At 41.3% G+C, this 21,032-nt stretch overlaps 1 protein-coding gene across 10 annotated transcripts in view; it reads left to right on the plus strand.

Moving 5' to 3' along the window:
- LOC311433415 (SAM and SH3 domain-containing protein 1-like) overlaps positions 1-12,917 on the plus strand; it is a 547,080-nt gene extending 534,163 nt beyond the window's left edge. For all 10 annotated transcript variants that reach the window (XM_084512503.1, XM_084512505.1, XM_084512508.1 and 7 more), the window contains 3 exons: positions 5,413-6,548; positions 8,157-8,288; positions 9,114-12,917. In XM_084512503.1, the coding sequence (XP_084368629.1) occupies positions 5,413-6,548; positions 8,157-8,288; positions 9,114-9,374 (1,529 nt within the window). In that variant the 3' untranslated portion in view covers positions 9,375-12,917. The remainder of the gene's footprint in view (positions 1-5,412; positions 6,549-8,156; positions 8,289-9,113) is intronic.
- Positions 12,918-21,032: the final 8,115 nt, after the last annotated feature.

The raw sequence follows: 21,032 nt of genomic DNA on the forward strand, positions 1-21,032 counted from the left end.
AAATAAACAGAGATGCTGTATGCCCCTTGTAGTAGCCATTTCTCCCATTTAAAATACAAGCTAAAGATCTTTCTCTTAGTATGTCCATTTTCTGTCAGTCTGTCACTCAGAAATAACCATTTATTGAAGAAAATTGCAATTTGCTTTGAAGCTGGATGCTCGAAATTGGCAATATACTAAATTCCTGAAAGCAGAGGGAATTTTCGCCTTGAACATGAATCCTCATGGAGCAGGCATGCTAGAATGTAATCATAGCTAGATATATGGCATATGTGACAATTTTCTTTCCTTTTTATCTCTAAGTGCCATCATTATGATAGCTGTAGCACTGAAGTTAAATTGCTGCCTGTACATTTTCCTTATTTTAACAATATAATAAAATCTTTTGAAAGCAATTGTTATTGCCTGTCTGCTTAGATACTTACTTTTACGTTTAAACTATTATTTTTATCTGAGTTTTGCAGAATGTGAAATACCACTAATGATTTTTATATTGCTTTTCATCTATGGCTTGCTGCATTTCTGTATCATTTTTGCTCACAAATGCATTTAGTGCTTGCTTTGAAAACCATTATGAAAAGAACGTTCAGTATGGGAGTCATTCAGAGATTTTGTTAAGGCTGGTTAATCTGAAATGTGCTCCACCTTCTCGGCAAAGTTCACGGACAGTAATGGCTTCCATATTTATTGTTTACAAAATACATTGGAGGCTCAACTGTTAAAATAAGGATAATCATTTGTCTAATATAAACATCATAATGTGCAGATCAGCAATAATAAACTGCTTTTCATAAAGGGGAAAATGAAATTATGAGAAGAAACTGGCCTTCACATTTCCCGGGGAATGGTTTTGCATAATGTTTTAATGGCCACAGTAGGGCCCTGTTTTAGGCCGATATTGCACCTTTTGGCATCAGTTCAAGATTTCAGAGCTCTTCTTGCAGTTTGGATAAAAATGGCTTGCCATGTATTATGGCAGTGATACGGGTGTATTTCTTCTCTGGATCCCGCTGCAGAAATACTTACATTTCTCATAGGTATCTGCGGTGTACTTACAGCAACATTGTGGTTTTAATGCAATTTGCAGAGAGTAAGGACTATAAAGTTTGCAACTTATTCAGTGATAAACAGGAAGAAAATAAGACCAGAAAGCAACCATACAAGATCAGACCATTAGTCCATATAGACTAGTCCTTGATTTAAAACAGGGCACAGAGAGATGAATTCTCCTTTAAACTTCTGATAACAGTGCAGTTACTGAGTTCTTCTTGCATGCAGTTGTCTGTCTGAGACACATTTAGAAACCTTATCAGAAATCTAGTTCCTTCAGGAAGCAGCCAAAAGCAGATAGTTACAAGAAGAATGTAAGAACAGAGTAAGCATATTTGAGGCTTCCCAAGGTACTGAAATTCCATGAATTTGGTACAGTTTCCTGGCATTCATCCATTTTCCTCAAACTGTTTATTTTTATGCACATCCATGGTCTTCCTTAAAACCTCCATACTTAGCATTGTCTGTGTATAGACCTCTGTCATACTCCTTCTCAAGTCATCTCTTTTCTAATCTGAGCCATCATAAGTCATTCTGTATCTCTGATAACGCCTGGCTTCTTTGAAGCTTTTCCTGTTGTGATGCATACCTTCTTAAGGAGGAATAGGGTGTGAAAGGAATAGGAATTGCATATGCAAGGCACAAAGATGAAGAGGCTGACAAACCATGACTGTATCAGGTGGGATAATGATGTTCTCTGATTTGTTCAGGAACTGAAGCCCAAATTTCCGTAGTGCCAACTGAGCACCCAAAGCACTTAAGCATTCAGTACTAATTAGTCAGAAGAGGAAGCAACAAAACAGATGGCCATGTTGCCTGATGTAGGGTGGTTTTCTACTAGTTGTATTCATAAAAAAGCAGTGATGTAAGGATTGTCTCAGGTGCCATCATCTTCGTTGTGTCAGTTGAGATGTTTGAAATGCACACAGAAATACTGCCACAGAAAGCAATGCTAAAAAAAAGAAAAAAAAAAAAAAAAAAAAGAAAGAAATCTGGGATCTATACAGGCCATTGAATATATTCTGTATCTGGTTTTGAGTTCTGAATTCCCTGAGCGTGATCTTCCACACACAAAAGGTATTGAGGGAAACACTCAAAATTTATTGCTGTAGCTCTGGTACCTCTGGAAATATTCCCAAAGATAATTTTCTTTCTTCTGAGGTAGATAATGACAGAAGATTGAAAAGTTCATTCTGTGTATTCTAACAGTAATAACTATATCATGAGAGGTGGACACAGCTTTATCTAATAAAAAAAACACTGCAGCATAACATTGAACAAAAGGGTAAAGTATGCTTGTAGCTTGAACTGAACCTTTTGTACTGAAAACAATACAAACATTCCATTAATTTTGTGTAAGGACCACCTTGGTTATCTTAGTTTTCAGCCAGATGCTTATGTCCTTCTGCACATATTTAAATCAGAGAGATTGCTGTGGTTGACAGCACTATGAAAGGCAATAGTCTGCTTACCAGGGAGTCATAAGAATATACACTTTAACCGGTATAGGTTTGTAGGGGTTTTTTTGTTTGTTTGTTTGTTTGTTTTGAGATGGGGAAGGAATGTTACATTTGTAGACATTGTTTATATAGGTCCCCGCTTCCTGGAAACAATTTAAAAACATATTTAAAAGCCTGCTTTCAGGAAATATGGCCTTCTTTTCTTAATTTCAGAAGAGCATACTGAAATTATACCCCTCAGTCAGGAGGAGGGAAGGAATAGGTAGAAGAGGAGAAATCACAGTGGTCATACTGCTACATTGCTCATGACAAATCTATGTAAGAGAAATTATAATCTGAATCCTTGTCCTTTGTACAAAACAGTAGCATTGAAGCATTGAACCCACTGCTTGTTTTAAACAATTTTGAAGCAGAGACCTTAAAGATTATATATCTAGTTACTTATTTTGCAGAAAAAAATGTTTTGTTTTTTTTTCCCTTACTCTCACCACATTTGTATTTTTTTGTGAATCAGGGCTGGAATGAACTAAAGTTTGCTTTTGTTTTCCTAGAATTTTTATTCTCTTATTTTTTCTGTTTTCTTCTTCCTTTTCCTGTTTCCCACTTCTTCTTTTTCTCATCCCCACGTTACTGGACTTTACACAGGCATATCCCAAAGAAACAAAATGATGTTTCCTAGATACCATCATAACTTCAGTAAAAGCCTAACATCGCACAGCAGTAGCATTTGTCAGAACTTTTCTTTTAGGTGTTGAGGTATCTCAGTGTGCCTTTCTAAAACCAGCGTAAGCCCTGATGAATATTTCAGGCTGAAAAGAAGGTACACGGATTGTGTTAAGTGAGCTGTGACAGCAAGCCCTAGACAATATGGTGAACCGCTGCCTAAGTCAGACATGTGCTAGCAAATATGAATAATGAACAGAGAACACTCCTTTCCATGCTCACTACATATTGACATTAGTGCCTGGGGTACTAAAAAATGAATGTAATGTTTCTTAAACATGCTTTTTTAATGTGGTTGTAAGTTATTTTCAGAAGGCAGTGGTCTCACTCCACAAAAAGGTGCAGGTAGTTAAGTTTTTCTGTTACTTCTCAAAGTTACCTGAATACAAGGATGTAGGAAAGGAACCAAGTTCTTGTGTGATGTGTCTTTATTAGCTTTTTGGGAAAATGGTGCTACTTAGCTGGAGCTGAACTGTACACATTCTGAGAAGAGAGTTCTTGTATGCTTGTATTCACCATTGTGGGCACGTGTTGGTTTTAGACAGAATAACCTGGCTGGCATACGAGTAAACGTGGCCAACTTCCCCCCTTGAGGGGGAATGTTCTCCTTATTTCTCTTTAAAGGTACCCTCAGCCATATTTGCTAGTTTTCTGACTACTTTGATTTTAAATTCCTTGAGCATAAAAAGAGGGAAAGCAAGCAATTTCTCTTGTAGGTTAAGCAGGTGCTTTCTTTGCATAACAGGAATTTTGGAAATGGGACACTCCTAAGTAAAACACACACTAGATTTATGTTAGCATTCATATTTAAGGCGAGCAATATATATTATTCAAAAACAAAACATTAAGCTTCTCTTTTGAAGGCAAACTATATGAAAGGAAGCATCTATTGCTTAAAAGTGCATTAGATTAATTCATTTTGAATGAAGTTAGCACAAGTTCTCAGATCTCTAAAGCTAAATTATCCTTTAATTGACAGCAATTAATTACCTATTATTATTGGATTTTGTCAACATTTAGCCAAAGCTTTTTTCTTTCTTTTCTCCATTGGAAAAAGAAGTTCCAAGCTTTAGCTATCTGTCATTGTTTTAGAAAGTTTACTGTAGGTGGGCAAAAGTAGCATTATCACCCAGAAAAAAATAATTATTCAGGATATGTTGTTCATTCTGAGAGGTTGTCTGCTCCGAGACAAATTTACTTCAGTCTTGTAAATACACATATATCTATGCAGCGCTGGAGAAATGGCCTTGGATTTCATGCTCATGAATACAGTAATGAGATCAGAATTTTTCTATCAAGCAGATTTGATGGACTTCTACGCTGTCTTAAAGTGTTGGTGCATATCTCATAAAAATATGAAATAAAGCTTACAAAGGACATGTGGTTCAGATTGGCTCAAGTCCTCACATCTTAAATCGTTATAATAAAACACCACATTTCTAAGACCTTCCACTCTGATAAAGCATACGGCATGAGAATAACACTAAGATTAGTCACTCTTGAAAATTTCTTTTGTAACAGTCTCAATTTCATAGAGTAAGACCATTCTCCATAAAACCCTTGTTCCTAAAAGTAACTTTACAAAGGGATTGTTGCAACACCAGTCTTCCTGGAACATTTTTGCTTTCTGATTTACCATCAAAAATGGTTTGCTGTTTACTTTAGAGATGAAATAACACTATTGACATACGTAGTAATTAAAAAAAAATAAAATTGAGCATTCCTGCATTTTTAAAGCAATCTAGTAAACTCCATTAGGAGGTGAACATATTTATCAACATCCTAAAGGAGTTAGAAGAGTGGAGAAAAGTGCCAGAACTTATGAGTTACTTCTGCATGGGGTCAAACCAGTTCATATAACTGGTATAGAATATCAGGTCTAAGTGCAGGATATATTTTCATTGAAAAAGGTTTAAGTGACTTAGACCTCAAAGCTCTGTAAGCAGGGGAGCAGATGGGACAGTAATTATTTTAAAGGTATTTTCCTTACCTGATAGCAATTATCAGTTCTTCATTAGCAAAGCTGAAACTCAGAAATTCATGTTTAAAATGGCATTGGGTTCCTGTGCTTTTAGAGTTAAATACTAAACTACTGTGTTTCAAAGTCAATTAGAAGTGATCCCCTATTAATACGCAGAGGGTATTTTTTTATAATGGATTGTGATTTATTTGATTTTAGGTAAAACTCGAAGGACCTGTCATCTGCCCTCAAAATCAGCAAGTGAGCACAGCTTTAAGGACTTCAGCAGAAACCAGCTATCCAATTATCCTACACTCCCACTGACCAAGTCAATAGAAACTCTCCAGCAAGGGGAAAAAGAAAGCCGGTTGAGCTGTTCACATCGTGCTCTGAAGAGCTCTGTCCAACCTCCAGCTGTTATGGGTCTGAAGAAGAACCGTAGGAGTTTACCAGTTGCCGTCTGCCGGAGCTATGAAACTCTGGATGGCCCCCAGGGTGTGGATACCTGGCCAAGATCTCACTCCCTGGACGATCTCCAGGGAGAATCCAATACCAACCTACAGGACACTAGCAAGAAAGGTTCTTTTCCTCAGGATTCACTGGATACAGCAAAAAAGGCAACTGGATCTGCCCTGACACCTCAGCCTCATGGGGGCAGTTTTATGGTAGGTGACTTGATGCCTAAGCAAGGTAAGGGAGCTGCCAGTTCTCAGAAGGGAAGAGGTAAGGAGTTGGACTGCTCTGTAATGGAAAGTGCAGGTGGAAAGCCTGTTCTATTCCCCCTGAAAAACTGTGAAGCTCAGGCTGCCTTGGTGACACACCCTGCAACAAGGACACCTCTTGAAATACAGAGTAAGGGCTTTCATGACCTTGCACGGGCTGATTATGCTCCAGTCCTCAAGGGCGGTCTAGAAGCTGAGCAAAAAGGCACAAACGAGGCAAGAATGCAACCAAAAAATCCCTCTCAGCCACCACCTGTCCCTGCCAAAAAATGCCGAGAACGCCTTTCGAACGGATTATATCATCCTCCCGTGACCGCAAGCGGGAACCACTCCAGTCTAGAAGCACCGTGTTTGCCGGTGAAAAAGTCCAGCCCATCCGCTCCCGTTGATTTGCACGGAGTACCTGCCCATAGGACATCTTCTGAACAGGAGCCCAGTACCCCTCCTAGCCCACTGCCGCCCTGGCTGTCAGAGCTCCCAGAGACTGCTAGTGTTCAGCAGCACGTGGTAAAGCTCGGTCCTGCTTCGGCAAGGAAAGTCTCTTGTAGCAGGGGAATGGATCTGGAAATGGTGATAGAAAACAAGCTGCAGTCTGAAGACATTGATCTTACTGAAGAACCATACTCAGACAAGGTAGGTGGAGCACATTGCTTCAGTCTTTTTATTCTATCAATGTTCCAAGGGGCTAGTCTTTCATTTATCTTATCTGTTGCATTTTTGCAAGTAACCGGCCTAGATAAACCATAAATCATGAAGACTCTAGACATTATGCATCTGTGCTTGTCTTTAATATTGGGCCTTCTTCCTAAAATAACTATCTAGATGTATTGCAGAGGGACTGAGATACCAGACTTATTCTGAGTCTTCATCTCTTAGGGCCACCAGTACTGTGGTGGCACCAAGCACAGAAATCTCCTCCTCTGCTGCTGTAGGGAAGTGAAGCTGAAGAAGGAAGTCACATAGATTTCCAAGAAAATCTGAATCAATAGCATAGTGATGAGGACATCATTTTGGGAAGGAAGGAGTCCTAACTTCCAGTCCGTCCCTTGAGGATTGCTCTTTCAGTTTTCTTGGAAGAGTCATTGGCTAAAATGCATGAGCAGTGTTAAAAGGAAGAACAGAACAGAACATGGTAATTTCCCATCTCCCAGAAGTATCTTTGTCCGTAAATAAGGCTCATGCATTTCTTGTTTTTCTGGGCTATCCTCTTCTGCACCATTCAGAAGCAGAACTGAGCCAGCAGCTGACTTGCAGGAATGTTAGATATCTGACCCCTTTCAAAAGCTGAGGCAAATTTTGACATGTGCTACATCTCATGCCACGAAGGAGAATGTTACTAAGCTTGTAATAGCCCAAAGCTTTTGGTGCCTAGGATATATTACGATTCCAAATAGCGGTTGCTGGTTGATTCAGACATCTTCTGCAGTTAAGTGGTGCCTGGGAGGAGGTGGGCTGGGGCACTCAGGGAGAACTCTGCACCAGCACAGCATAGGTGGTCCAGCCGCAGTGTCAGAGTGCAAGGGGAGATGCAAGTGTGAGTTTACCAGTATGCTGTCCTGGTAGGAAATGTATAGAAATCCTTTTTTAAACAGAACATAGAAGAAACATGAACTGAGGAAAGTCCTCGCATGAAGAACAAATTAAATTAGGATGATGTGGAAAGAGTAAATCAGAATTTAAGAAATGTTCTTTGACATGTGCTATGCTGTTACTGGTCTGTCTCTGGCAGACCTTGCCCTGCCACTGCTGTTGGAGACTTGCTGCATCTGTCACGCAGCCTCCAAAAGAATCAGGGAACAGCTGGGCTGAAGGATCACATCAGTTAACTGATTAAACCAAACCTCATAAAATTATCCAGAGAAGCTTACTGTGAAAACCAGTTACTGTTCAGTAGCTTATGGGAGTCGAGTTTCACTGGGAAATGCTAACAACATGCCCTTTGGGGAGACCCTCCTTCAAGTTGAGCGATAGGATTTTTGCTGTTGATTTCAGTGAGACTGGAACTGACCTTAAAGCTCATAAAAAGCTGTATGCTGCTGTTTGTTAAAGATACTGGTAAAGATACATACTGCTATTTTTGCATCTCCCCACCATCATGCTTTATAGCAAAGTAAAATTATTTTTGTGAATCTTGAGGAAAAATGCTTCTTGCTCCCATCCCACACTTCTTTGTGTCGATTGATCAGTACTGACACGCTTCTTTCACTTGTCTCTCCTTTGTGGCTGGCTGGGAACGTTCAGCATGGTCGCTGTGGCATTCCTGAGGCTTTGGTACAGAGGTACTCGGAAGACTTGGACCAGCCTGAAAAGGATGTCGCTGCAAACATGGACCAGATCCGGGTAAAGCAGCTGAGGAAGCAGCATCGCATGGCAGTAAGTATTTCCTTAAACCCAAGTTTCTTAATTATGAGCAGACCTTTTAAAAAGGATTGACTACTGGTAAAGGGAGGAAGCTGTCAAGTCCTGGTACAAAACTGTTGCCTGTGCTCACCCAGCAAGTATGACATATGTAGGGGTACTACAGGGGCAGTAGGTCTCTCCCCCTCTCCCAAAGGAGGATATTTAATAGTTAAAGGAGGGCAGACAGCCCTTTATTCTGACCAAATCCCTGGAAAATTTAAGGAGACTGTTATCAAGTGTAACAGAGAGTCACTCACTAAGGATGGTGTATATTGATATCTTGATATCAGTGTTGATACCTGAAAGGTTTTGCACCCTTTTTTCCTTTCTCAAAGTGTGCCGTTTTGCACTCCTCTCCTTAGAAAAAGCAGGAGGGGGAAACAATCAAAAACCTTCATGTCTTTTTATAAAAGAGCTTGGTCTGTCTGAGGAGGTAATAGGCAAACGTGGTATTCTTTTCCCTTGGATCAACCTGGAATGGATCAGCCTGGGAAGAAGGCTGGGTATTTTTGAGTGATTTCAAACTAATTCAGAATGGTACGTGACAATTGCCCAAGCAACTGAATACTGCCCACTGCATCTACATCGCCAAAATTGTTGCTGTTTCTCCTTCTCCGTGGTGATCTTAGCCTTTCTGCCCACAGCCCACTCTCATACCAACATGCATCCCGTAAGAGGGAGAAGCTGCAACACCTGCTGTTGAATTCTACCAGCTTAGAAGAACAGAAGACGACCTGCAGTAAAACAAGCAGTATGTTTAACGTTAATGCTTTTTCTTTTTTCTTCTCTTCTGCCCAGATTCCAAGTGGAGGGCTCACTGAAATTTGCCGAAAACCTGTCTCCCCAGGACTTATCACTTCTGTATCTGACTGGCTGATTTCCATTGGTCTACCTATGTATTCCAGCCCGCTCACAGAAGCAGGATTCAACACACTGAGCAAAGTGCCTTCTCTGTCACAAACTTACCTTCAAGAAGCTGGCATCACAGAGGAAAGGCACATAAGCAAGCTCCTGGCAGCAGCAAGACTCTTCAAACCTCTTGATCCAGAGGCAATTTAACATGCTCCCTAGCATGGCATTGCCTGGTCAAGGACCCATTGCTCCTTCCTGCACCGATATTGCCCTAATTACTTCACATAGCTAAAGGGATCGAGGAAGTGGCTCCAAAGGACAGGCAGATATCTTCTTCAAAGGGTATGAAATGTTTCAATTGCTGTCTTTGGCAACTGAAGGAGAAGAGAAGCAACCACCAGGTAACATAGATGTGGTACTTCCCTCCCCCTCTCTCCCTTGTAAAGTATTCTTGTTTCATAAAGTACATAGGGCTGGCCTGGGATCAGACAGTGTCACAGAATTAAGGGACCCTTACATATTTTCCACAAGTTCGTGGAAGTGATACTAATAATAGGCCCCATTTCTATGTAGAACTCCTTAGGTTGGGGGCCTTCTGTACACCTGGAGTCAATCCTACAGACCTTGTGCAAACCAAGGTGCAAGCCCCGGTAGAAGCTGTTTGGCAAATGCCATTTATTTAGCAGTCTAGAGCTAATCACATACCCTCCTCCCTGGTCATTTTTGCTGTTGCTTGGTATAGGTCCCAATATGCCACAAAGCCTTTAGCTAGGCCAAAGTCAATGGACTGGAATTAGTTTACAGTATGGTCCATTTCTGTCACTCCAATGCAATTAACCCAAGGAGAGTCAGAAAGCTTCTTTTAATTTGTACAGAACTGAGGTCATTTTTATAACTGCTTTCTAGCAATCTGCTTTTTATTTGCCTTAAAACAAGCTGTTAAGCAGTTACCTAATGTTCACTTACCTGTATTCGTGTTTCCCAAGCCTTTTTTCAACCTGTCACTTTTAAGCTGCATTTAGGGTGATATCCAGCTGAAGTAGCTTCTATAAATTGCCTCATCATGACATCTTATGGGTTATAGAGATGCTTTTACAAATGCAGGGTTATGCTAGGTTTTGGTTGTGAGGCTAACTTCTTGTTCACTACGGTCTGCATTTACTGTTCTTACTAAACAGTTCCAAGATATACTGCCTTGTATATATGTAACTGCTTTTCATTTTAATCATATTCTGTGTACTGTGTTATATTGTCAATCATTATGCTGCAGCTTTGACTTGGTATCCTGACCATATCGATTCCAAACAGTGGGTTTCTGCAAATGAAAAATCACTTGTGGGAAATAAAATGCATCAAAAATCAAATTGTGTCCCATAGAAATAATGAGATCTGGTAATTTCATTGCATGGACAAATAAATCCTATATTGTCTTATAAATTACACTGTGATTTTAAAACAGTCGATATCCTTCATGTCTGAGTGTTAATGTTACCTCTCACTGGAAGACAGCATTGTTCTGGCATATGTGGTGAACCGTTTTTTCATGATGTAATGATATTTTTCTGCCTAAATCCATGTGAAACGTTCCATTCATATATGTGGCTAATGACAGATTTTATTTTTCTATATGGGTACACATTTATATACCAAATACAGATTATCATGAATAGCATATAACTATTTTTTTTTCTTTGGGGTCTATGTATGGTGTATCCTTTAGCTTTCTTATAGCACAAATGCTCCACGGAAGACAGAGCAAGCTTTACTCTGGTAGGCAAAGTGAGATGAAGAAACCTGGGCACAGGCCAGGAAGTGTGACTGTTTGCATTATCAGTTCTGATATCAGCTTACTGTATAAAACCAGGCCAGTCACTTCACTGTTTGGTGCCTCAGTTATCCCGGCCTCATATTGAGCTAATAACACTTTTCCTGAGGAAATGCTCTCAGATTGATGAATAAAAGGTTGTGCTTACTACATGAGTCCTTGCTATATATGGTCCTTACGTGGCCAAATTTTAAGTCAGATAACTATGCATTTTACTACAGATGATAATTAATTTGTCTCCTGGTGGAATTGATAGGTGTTAGGCTTACTTTCCTAGCTTTAGAGCTGTTGACTCCTGGTATCATCAGCTTTGCATTCTGTCCCCATCAGGAATTACACCATCACGTGAAGGCAACTAATTCGCCGGTATAACTTGAAATTGTTTCAAACAGAGCTCCTCCAGATCTTCTGCTGTAATGTTGTCTTCAGTGTATAATCGTTGTGTTGTAATATGGCAGCATCAGGAAACAACAGCATAGATGTTTCACACAGCTGGTGAACTTAAAAAAAATAATAATTGAAAAGACTTTTTAATAATAATGATTTGTCATTTCCTCTCTGAGGTTTACATGGCAACTATCAGTAAGCAGGAGATGAAAAGAGTATTGAGACTTCCTGGGATTACTGGCAGGGGCCAGAACTGAGGAAAATTAGACAGCAGCTTCCTTGGAGCAAGAGAGAGCCCAAGCTGGCTATATGCAATAAAAAAAGGAAACATTTCTTCTTGTTGCAGGGAAGGCAACTCACATAATAAAGCCCTCCCATATTAATTACCTCCACTCTTTTAATAACAGAAGAAATACAGGAATAAGCCAAACCTGCGTGCCAAACTCTCTTTGTAACTCCTTGTTTTTAAATGATTTTATAGCCCAGGGAAACCAAATCCCACCCATCCAGGACTAGAGTGAGCAGTCTGAGGTGTGTGAGTTTTAGTAGTTGCTTTGTTTTCCTTTTTAAGACTGTGCTCTGTGGTCTTACTTGAATTATAATTTTAGTTTATATTTTAATCTAAAAAAAGCCTTAAGCTTCTCAGTGTTTGAGCTTCCCTGCTGTGGTTTCAGTGACCCGTGGCGTTCCCCAAGCAGGTGAGGCAGTGTACAGCCATAACACCTCTTACATTTCCTCGCAGCCGTTCAGTGCTCTAAGCAAAAATTCACTCTTTGACTCTTGGGAAGCACAAAAGAAACCTGCCGCTGGAACCCCAACCTGCTCTGCTCAGGCTAATGCTGTTACGCATCTATCCATTGTACCGTTGTAACTCAAATAGCTATTTAACAATAGAAGCAGCAAGCCCCAAATATTGCAGAATGCCGTCGTAACTGTGCGCTTCCATCAGTAACCCTCTATTACTACCCAGGTAGGCCTTGGGCTCTTCGAGGAGCCTGGCTTTAAATGCAAGCTGGGAGCACGATCAGAAGCATTAAACGTTGTGTTACTCAAACAGGTCATCATCTCTAAGAGCAGCAACAGTGGTCGATTCACCAAGTCACAGCTGTGCAGTTGTACTGTATTATTTTTAGAATAAATAATACTTTTGGTCCAAGATACCTTTATCTTTAATTGACACCCTCTGGGGAATCAAAACTGTCAAGCAAGTTATGTAACAACTAACAAAGTTGCACTTTCTGTATATGAAATCAATATTTAAATAACTTATTTTTCTCCATTTGCTGTTCTTAAATGATGTAAGTAGCTGTAATATACCAGTACTCAATATGTCCTGCAGTTTGCTTCAACCCAAGAAAGCTGTGTATTGTAAAGGAAAAAAAAAAAAAGAAAAAAACAAAATATGAATGTGTAAAGATTATTGTGCTGTTTCATTTAGCAAAAAAAAAAAAAAAAGGTTGACAAAAGGGTTTTCCTGTGTATCAAAACTGTCTATAATTATATGTCATATGTTCATAGATAAAAAGTAAATAAATTTCCTTGGTGTCTCTCTTTTTTTTTTTTTTGGTTGCTCTTAATGTAGCTAAAAGACTTGCTTACTGGTGTGGTAGCAATGTGCAGCTATTTAATTTCCTATCTCAGGCCGCCTCCCTCCAGCTCACCTAGTCTGTAGTTCCTCATGGTGTAAGCATTCTCAACACACACCAACAGCTAGAAAAAAAGAAAAAAAAAAAAAAAAAGATTAAAAAATAAACTTTTAAAAGCCCTGATAATCCATGACTAGCCGGAGTCCTAAAAATGTGACTGAGTGCAACGTGAATCATCACTGTCTGAACCTCCTTGCCATGGTTTTGGTGAACTCCGCAGTTTCATGAACAGTTGTGGACTCTGCAGTGTATCGGCAATAACCTGCTGTCCCCCTTCCTTGTCAAAGCTCAGTGCCCTGAACAGCCCTTGCTCTGCTGATGTCCTGAGGAGGTTTGGATCTTTGTCTCTTACATACATACCTTTAATGTCCAGCTGCTGGGTTTGTGGAGATCTGGATGAGAGGTCTCTGAATTCTCCCCTTGGGAGCTTTTCCACTTTGCAGTGGAATAATTAAATATTGGTAGAACCAGGGGAAGATACAGGAGTCCAACTCGCAGGCGTTACAGCTCTTGCCTGAAAGAAGGGATTTCAAACCTGATCTTTGAATGCAGCTCAGTGCCTTTGGGCTGGCGTAGGTGCCTCGCTGCGGAGAGGGTGGCTTTGACCCCTGAGCAGGTAGGTCATCCCTGCAGTCCGTAAGGAGATGTCAGTGTCCAGGTGGGATGGCAAAGGAGCTTTAGGACGTGACCTCCTTCCTGCTCACCTAAGTCACTTCCTGCTTAGTGCGTTGGCCTTTGTTGCTCTACTTAAATTTGCTGAGTAATTAATGGGTACAATTAGCGATCTAGCAGTGATATGGAGTCCGCTTGGCAACAGTGCACCCATACCTAGAAGTTAATCCTGTATGGATCATTGCCCATAGTGACAAGGGTGGACTGTGCCTGCTAACTTTTGCCATTGCTAACTGTGGAAATGACAAAAGGACGAAACAAAAAAAATCCATCCTTTGGGTTGGGTCCAGACAGCTGGATCTTCAGTTCCCCTTAAGCAGCGCTCCCATCAGAACTGTACCACGTTGCAAACAGTTGATGGGAATGAGGCAGCGTGCAGTAAAATGTCAAGATGAACTTTGAATTTTTTTCCCTCTATTCTTATCCTTCGGTTCAGCTGAGGACCAGGCCACTGCTGTGCTTGTGCACCAGAGGGCACTGCTCCGCTGGCTAGGGGAGAGCATTCAAACAGCCTCTAGGGACAGCAGCTGGCTCAAAGACAGGCTGTTTCCAAGAGTCTCTCAAGTAACAAAATAGAAATAAAAACAAAACAAACACTGAACGACATGAAAAGCCAGAGCGCTTGCCATTTCTGCAGCTGGAAGGAGTGCTGCTTCCCTTCCAAGACTGCTATGGTCCAGGATTGCTTTGGGAGCAGCTGAAACACAAAGCCCCTATCTGTTGCTCTCAGCATTTTGCTAGTTTGATCCAAATGTGTGCTAACCACCGTGACCACTGCCAAAAACAACCACAGCCACCCCCCAGCACATATGTACCTATCCTCTTGGTCTAAACGTTCTCTCTTCACAATGAAGCATTACATAAGAAAAAAAGAGATATAGAAGAAACATGTTAAAATTATACCTCTAAAAACGAATACCTCTAAAAAGAAACTTTATTCCTGAGCAGAAGGTTCCTGTGTAAACCCCTGCCACACAGAGGTGTGCTGCCTTTCTGGAGCAGCACAGGCTGCACTCGCTCATTGCCACCTCTCTCTCCAGTATGAGAGAATGCTGGAAAGGAGACCAGAAGCAGTGGAGCTCACATATGGTAAGTTAGTCTTCCAACGTTAAAAAAAATAAATAAATACAAAGGCTGCCTAGAAGAACTGTTTGGCGTGCCTTTTTTAAAAATTATCATCTGTTCCCATGCGCTCATAATAAGACATATCTTTATTTTGTTAACTAGTCCTAATTTTTTTAAAAGCCTCTCGTTCTCAAGTTTCAGATTTCAGATAGCGTATTCCTTCTCGTACCCACTCGCAGGCCTAGAAGACTAGTGGGGAGGAAGCCTTCAGAGAATTGAAATCACCATGGAAAAACTTATTTACCCCCACTACAGCTTGGTCATTTTGGCATTCCCACGCAATGACATTTCTTCATTTTATATATATATATATATATATATATATTAAGTGCAAAGAGGTTTTTGTTTTGTTTTGTTTTGTTTTTGAGTGGGCTTCAAACTTGCACTTCCAACATGACATAAGCCTCAGTTATTGCAGTCAGTTTTCCACCTTGTAGCAGAATACAGCAGGTTTGGAGAGATCAGATTTAGTCCATATCCATTGGTTACGGGATTTCTTAAAGCACTGAACAGGATCCATTTCAGGCTTGGGTTTTAACACAGTTTGTGTTAAAGTGAGTCCACTGATTGACTGAAACTGTATTCTGGCCTGTGCAGTGTTTCCAGCTTATATTCTTATAAGGATCAGTAGGACATATTTGTACTATTTGGTTTATTTCATGAAGTTCTTCCATCTCTTACTCTACAACTTCAAAGTATAAGCATCATAGAAGGTGCTTTGAATGTGAAGCAGTGCGGTTCCTGAAGAGCAGAAAAATGGCTTAGATTAATTCAGTTACACAAATGACCACTCATCTAATTAAACAAGAGACTCTCTCCATTCATTAAGCCTTTTCCCCTCAAGAGAGACTTTCCTAGCCCCTTAGGGCTAGATTCAGAACATCCCTTGGGACCAATTGCTGCTGTCTGAGTTTTCTCCTCCACAGCCTGATAGCAAACCGGGAGAGGGTTTCAGGCTGCTTTCTAAAATGCATGCATGTCTGAGTCAAATTTGCCTTTTGGCACACCAAAACCCGTGGAATGACTCCAGGCTGCCCAGAACCTTAAGTTTGTTTGTTTCTTTCTTCTTCTTTTTTTTTTTTTTTTTTTGTGTATTTTAGCAATTTGATCCATTTAGTCTTGCTTCAGGAATATGGGAGGTTTCTACAAGAGTCTAGGAGGATTCTTACAGGTTAACATTAAAAGCAATGTCACAAGCTCCTGCTTAATACCTGTCAACGTAAAGACAGGCCTTCCCTGGAGCAGACAAGCATTTGCAATACACAGTGTTTAACCCAACCACTGATATTTCATGCCCGGAAAAAAAAAAAAAAAAAAAAAAAAAAAAAAAAAACAACAACAACAACAAAAAACTCATCTGTGCTTGTCTGTATCAATAATAAGCCAAGATTCAGCCTCACTTTTTGCAAGCAGCATCTTAGTGTCGTGTGGGCAAGAGTGTCAAGGACAAGGTCCTGCCGAGGTCTGCTCTCCAGCTCATCATTTGGTGCTTGTTTAGGTGTGTGCAGCCCTCTGACCCCTGGTGCACAGCACCACAGGTGTGAAGTGTCATGAGGAAACTGCAGCTGCCGTGATGCAATTTGGTGAATGCTTTGTCCCTGCCTCACAAAAAATACCACATTCAAATGGGAATCAGGGTGAGAAGACAAGTGAGCCAGCCAGAGGCCTTCCAAGCTGGTAGCTATCTCTCTTTGCACATTTTTTCAGGTGTATCTGTTTTGCTGACCATTTTTATAAAGTTCTATGAAGTCAAAGTACCATCTGCAGAGGAGAAATTCATTTAAATCAGGTAAGTGAGAGAAGCATTCAGGACAGATGCACTTGTTAATTCTGAGTAATGTTGCTTTTACTAGGAGCATTTGGTCCTGAGGCACAAAAAACACGACACCCTGGAGGACCAGCAGGTACAGGGGATAGCGGTAGGGTTCCCCAGGCAACATCTTCTTGATACACATGAAGTGCATCTGGATAAATTTTATTTAGAGCAAACTGCACTGCTCTGTTGGATTGCACCCTACAGCTTGTATGAGATTTGCACAGTGCTAGAGTGGGAAGCATTTCTTTTCTAGTACTTGCTTTCTATCATTTGATTTTTCTCCTTTGCCTCCATTATCATCCCCTGCAGTGTTCCTTCTATATCTCTGTGCAGCCCTGCTTCTGCTGGTGTGCTGGGTTTACGTGGCAAAGTTTTGGTAGCAGGGGGCTGCGGGGGTGGCCTCTGTGAGAAGAGTTCAGAAGCTGCCCCATGTCAGATAAGGGCCGGCTTCAAAGGGACCCACCGCTGTCCAGAGCCAAGCCAGTAAGTGATGTTGTTTGTGCCTCTGTGAGAGCAGATTTCAGAAAAGGAAAAAACAAACTGCTGCACAGCAGCAGCTAGGAGAATGTGAAGTGAGAAGCAGCCCCGCAGACCCCCATCTGAGTGCAGCAGGAGGGCAGGAGGTGCTCCAGGCAGGCAGCAGCAGTTCCCCTGCAGCCTGTGCAGAGGCCCCTGGTGGAGCAGGCTGTCCCCCTGCAGCCCATGGGTCCCACATGGAGCAGATCTCCACGCTGCAGCCCATGGAGAAGCCCCCAGTGGAGCAGGTGGATGTGGCCTGGAGGAGGCTGCGGCACATGGAGAGACCCCGCAGGAGCAGGCCCCGGGCTGGAGCTGAAGCCCGTGGAGAGGAGCCCACACAGGAGCAGGGGTCTGGGGGGAACTGCTGCCCACCCGTGGGGGACCCATGCTGGAGCAGTTTGCTCCTGGGGGATGGACCCTGTGGGACGGAGCCGTGTGGGAGCAGTGCTTGGAGAGCTGCTGCCCGTGGGCACCCCCGCAAGCTCAGTTGGGGAAGGACGGCATCCCATGGGAGGGACTGTGAAGGAGCAGCAGAGACGAAGTGCTAGAGACTGACCGCAGCCCCTGTGCCCTGTTCCCCTGTGCTGCTCAGGGGAAGGAGGTGGAAGAGGGTGGATGGGGGCAAGGTGTTTTTGGTTTCTTTGTTTGTTTCTCACTGATCTCACTTGTTAATAATACGTAATAAATTTTATTCATCTCCCTATGCTGAGTCAGTTTTGTCCGTGATGATAATTGTTGAGTGATCTCTCCATACTTATCTCAACCCTTGAGCCCTTTCAATAATGTTTTCCCTCCCTTTCCCTTTGAGGAGAGGGAGTGAGAGAGTGGTTGTGGTGGAGCTCAGCTGCCCAGCTGGGTAAAACCACCACAGCTAGGGAGAATGATGCCGACGAGCTCTGTCTCTGCTCTTCCTTCGTGCCCTCTTCAGCTGCAGCTGAATCACACAACTCTGACATCTTCCTGAGCAGCCCAAGCATAAAACAGAGTAAGGAGTATTCCTGGTGATTTTTTACTCTGGCCTCATTAGGAAGATAGGAGGAGGGAAAATAGGTCACCCAGAGCAGCTGAGATGGTGGTGAGGATTGCTGGGAGAGAAGGAAGGGATGGATAAAGAAAGTAGTGGGAAGCTGAAAAATGTCATAAAACTTAGAGCAGCGTTGCTACCTTCTGGGAATGTAGAGGGTCTCAGAAGTGTGTTTGTTGTATGTTAGATGTCTGTCCATCAATCTTATGAATCAGTTCTAAGCCACATTTTTCAAAGAGGAACTACTTAAAAATACGTGAAGAAATTAAGGAGAAAACAAACAAACAAACAAAAAGTTCCAGTTTATTTCTAAACACTTGTGAGAAATCCTGGCCATTAATCCCCAAAACAGTCATCACATGGCTCAGGACAATTACTACTGGACAAGACACCAGTGGTCCAGTTTTTCAGAGATAATGAATACATGCAACTACTTTTCACTTGTTTCAGTAGAGTTTATAGATTTGCAGCACTTCTGCAAAACACACTGTAGGAAAGGATCCCACTGGCAAATCGTGGTGGCAATATAAGTTTTATTATGCCAAAGGATGAAAATGTTTGTTTGTTTGTTTGAACTTTTATTAAGTATTTCTGTTAGAAGTTTGGATTCTGCAGTTGAGTATGTTTGCCAGATCTTCGTTTGCTTTAGTTATCAAGCCAGGAGGTACTTGTTAAACTCTGGTAGAATTGATCAGATTTGAAGTCATCTTTAGTTAGCTTTAATTGAAAATATTTCTATTTCACTTTTCTCCCTACAAGTCTAGATTCTTTGTCAGCATTTGTTGAAGAAGCAGAGACTACCAGAGGAAGTATTGGAGAGTACAGTATAAAACAAACGAGAGAACTTGCTCGACTCTTAGCATGGCAAGCCATTCTTTATTTCTGTGCTCTTATGAGCAGGCTGTCACTAGCTCTAAATCACAACAGTGTCTGATTCATCCTTTCTCACACAGAGAAACGGGAATACAAAATAGGTTGTTAATTTTTCCAGATGCATACTTTCTGCTTGCTGGCTTGACTTTTAAAGAAAGTAGCAGATACAAGGTTTGTCATTGCCATCTTGTTACCTACCTCTAAAGAACTGAGGGCTTAAAATAAATAAATAAAGATGAGATCACACAAAATTAGCAGCCCCACACTGGTTGCTCATGAGGCAATTAACCAATATATGGTATGAGTACCTCTGAAGGAAATTCACATAGAAACTCACTTAGTGCCTGTTATCTGCATCTCATGCAAATCTAGTTTGCCTCCAGCTCCTCTTCGATCCAAAGTAGAATACAAACAGTAACTGATGCTAGTATGAGGCTCTGAAAATGGAAATGGCTCTGCAAGTGCTGCTGCCATTCATCTCTGTTATGGAAATGTCAAATATTTGCCCAAAGGCCCTTTTTGCATCTATCAATCCACACTTTTAGAAGATACAAAACTTCACACTAAATGTATAAATGGAACAATGAATAAAACCTATGTGGGTGAGCAAGATTATTAAATATAAGAAAAATGGACTTGAGTCTCTATTTGTATTTACAGGCACATTTGCTGTAACTTCCTTCTGTGTCTGTATGCTGAAAAACAATATAGAGTTGATCTGCTGTAGAGTACGTTTTTACTACTTGACTAATGCTAGCCAGGTGTTAGTAAGGAATACAATCCGTCTGTTATCAAACTAAGTGGTGCAGTGACTTTATTGGAAATCAGGATATCACTCTTGAGAACTTTCCCAGCAAAAACAGAACAGAGCTTTCCTTCCCCCTCCCTCACAAAGAAAATTCATCAGATGCCTGAGGAGGGACTTACTATGGAGCCCAGGACTTCTTGGAACCTGGGACATGGCTTGTGAGTGACCTGCTTTAGTTCTCACCTGACACAAAGGAAGCTTGTAAAGGTGAGAACAGGGGAGGAAAAGGATCAAACCATCAAGTAAAATGAAAGTTTTAAAAGCATAATTTACTTGGCAAGTCTGTCTTGGAATGGAATATATTTCATCTTGGTAGTACTAAGAATCCTTCTTGCAAAAGTAAGATAGAAACTAATGGCATGTCTTATCAAGTCTTTGTTGCAAAAATGATCTTTGAAGAGGAAATAGCATATTAGGAATTGGGACTGGTAACTGTGCTTTCCTTTAACACAAGGAAACTTACTTTACTTTAACTGGGGGGTGGGAGACGGATTGCCTGGAGAAAGCTAAGAAAATAACTCCTCATGCTTCAAAGATGTCCCTTCTATCATATGGCCCTTGCTGTCTTCCATTTCCTTTGCAGCTTACTGACTTGTTATGCTTTTTCACACACATACCCACTCACCTCCTCCCACCCAGCTCTGCAGGAGGACACCACCACTCTCACCAAGCCCAAGCTCAGCTGAAGGCTCTGGTGATCTGGGCAGTGAGGTGAGTGTCCAGGCTACCAGCTGAGGCAGGGACTCCACCAAACCTGGGGTATTTTGTGGCTTGGATCTTACAGTGACAGTCCCAGAAATGGTCCTAGAGCAACTGTACTATGCAGAAGATCACAGGCACATAGTACATGTAGCCATGGCCTGAAAGAAGGTCAAACAGAAGGGAGAATATTCAGGCAGTTTTGTGCATTTTATTTATTTAGTTTATTTTTAAACACAAGAAATGGATTTGCACCACATTAAGAACAACTGAAATTCCAAGCAAGTAGACTCTAAAATTTTTATATATATTTAATATATATGTATATATTTACCTCCAAAGGCTTCTAAATATGTCAGTTTAAGCGATTATCATCACTAAAACAACCATCATCCCTTAAAGATGGAAAGATCTTCCAATTTGCTGACATTTCCCCCACACACTTCTCAAGTCAAATTTGTGCTGGTGTTG

The sequence above is a fragment of the Aythya ferina genome (assembly GCF_964211825.1).
Source record: "Aythya ferina genome assembly, chromosome: 3".
NCBI classification, from domain to species: domain Eukaryota; kingdom Metazoa; phylum Chordata; class Aves; order Anseriformes; family Anatidae; genus Aythya; species Aythya ferina.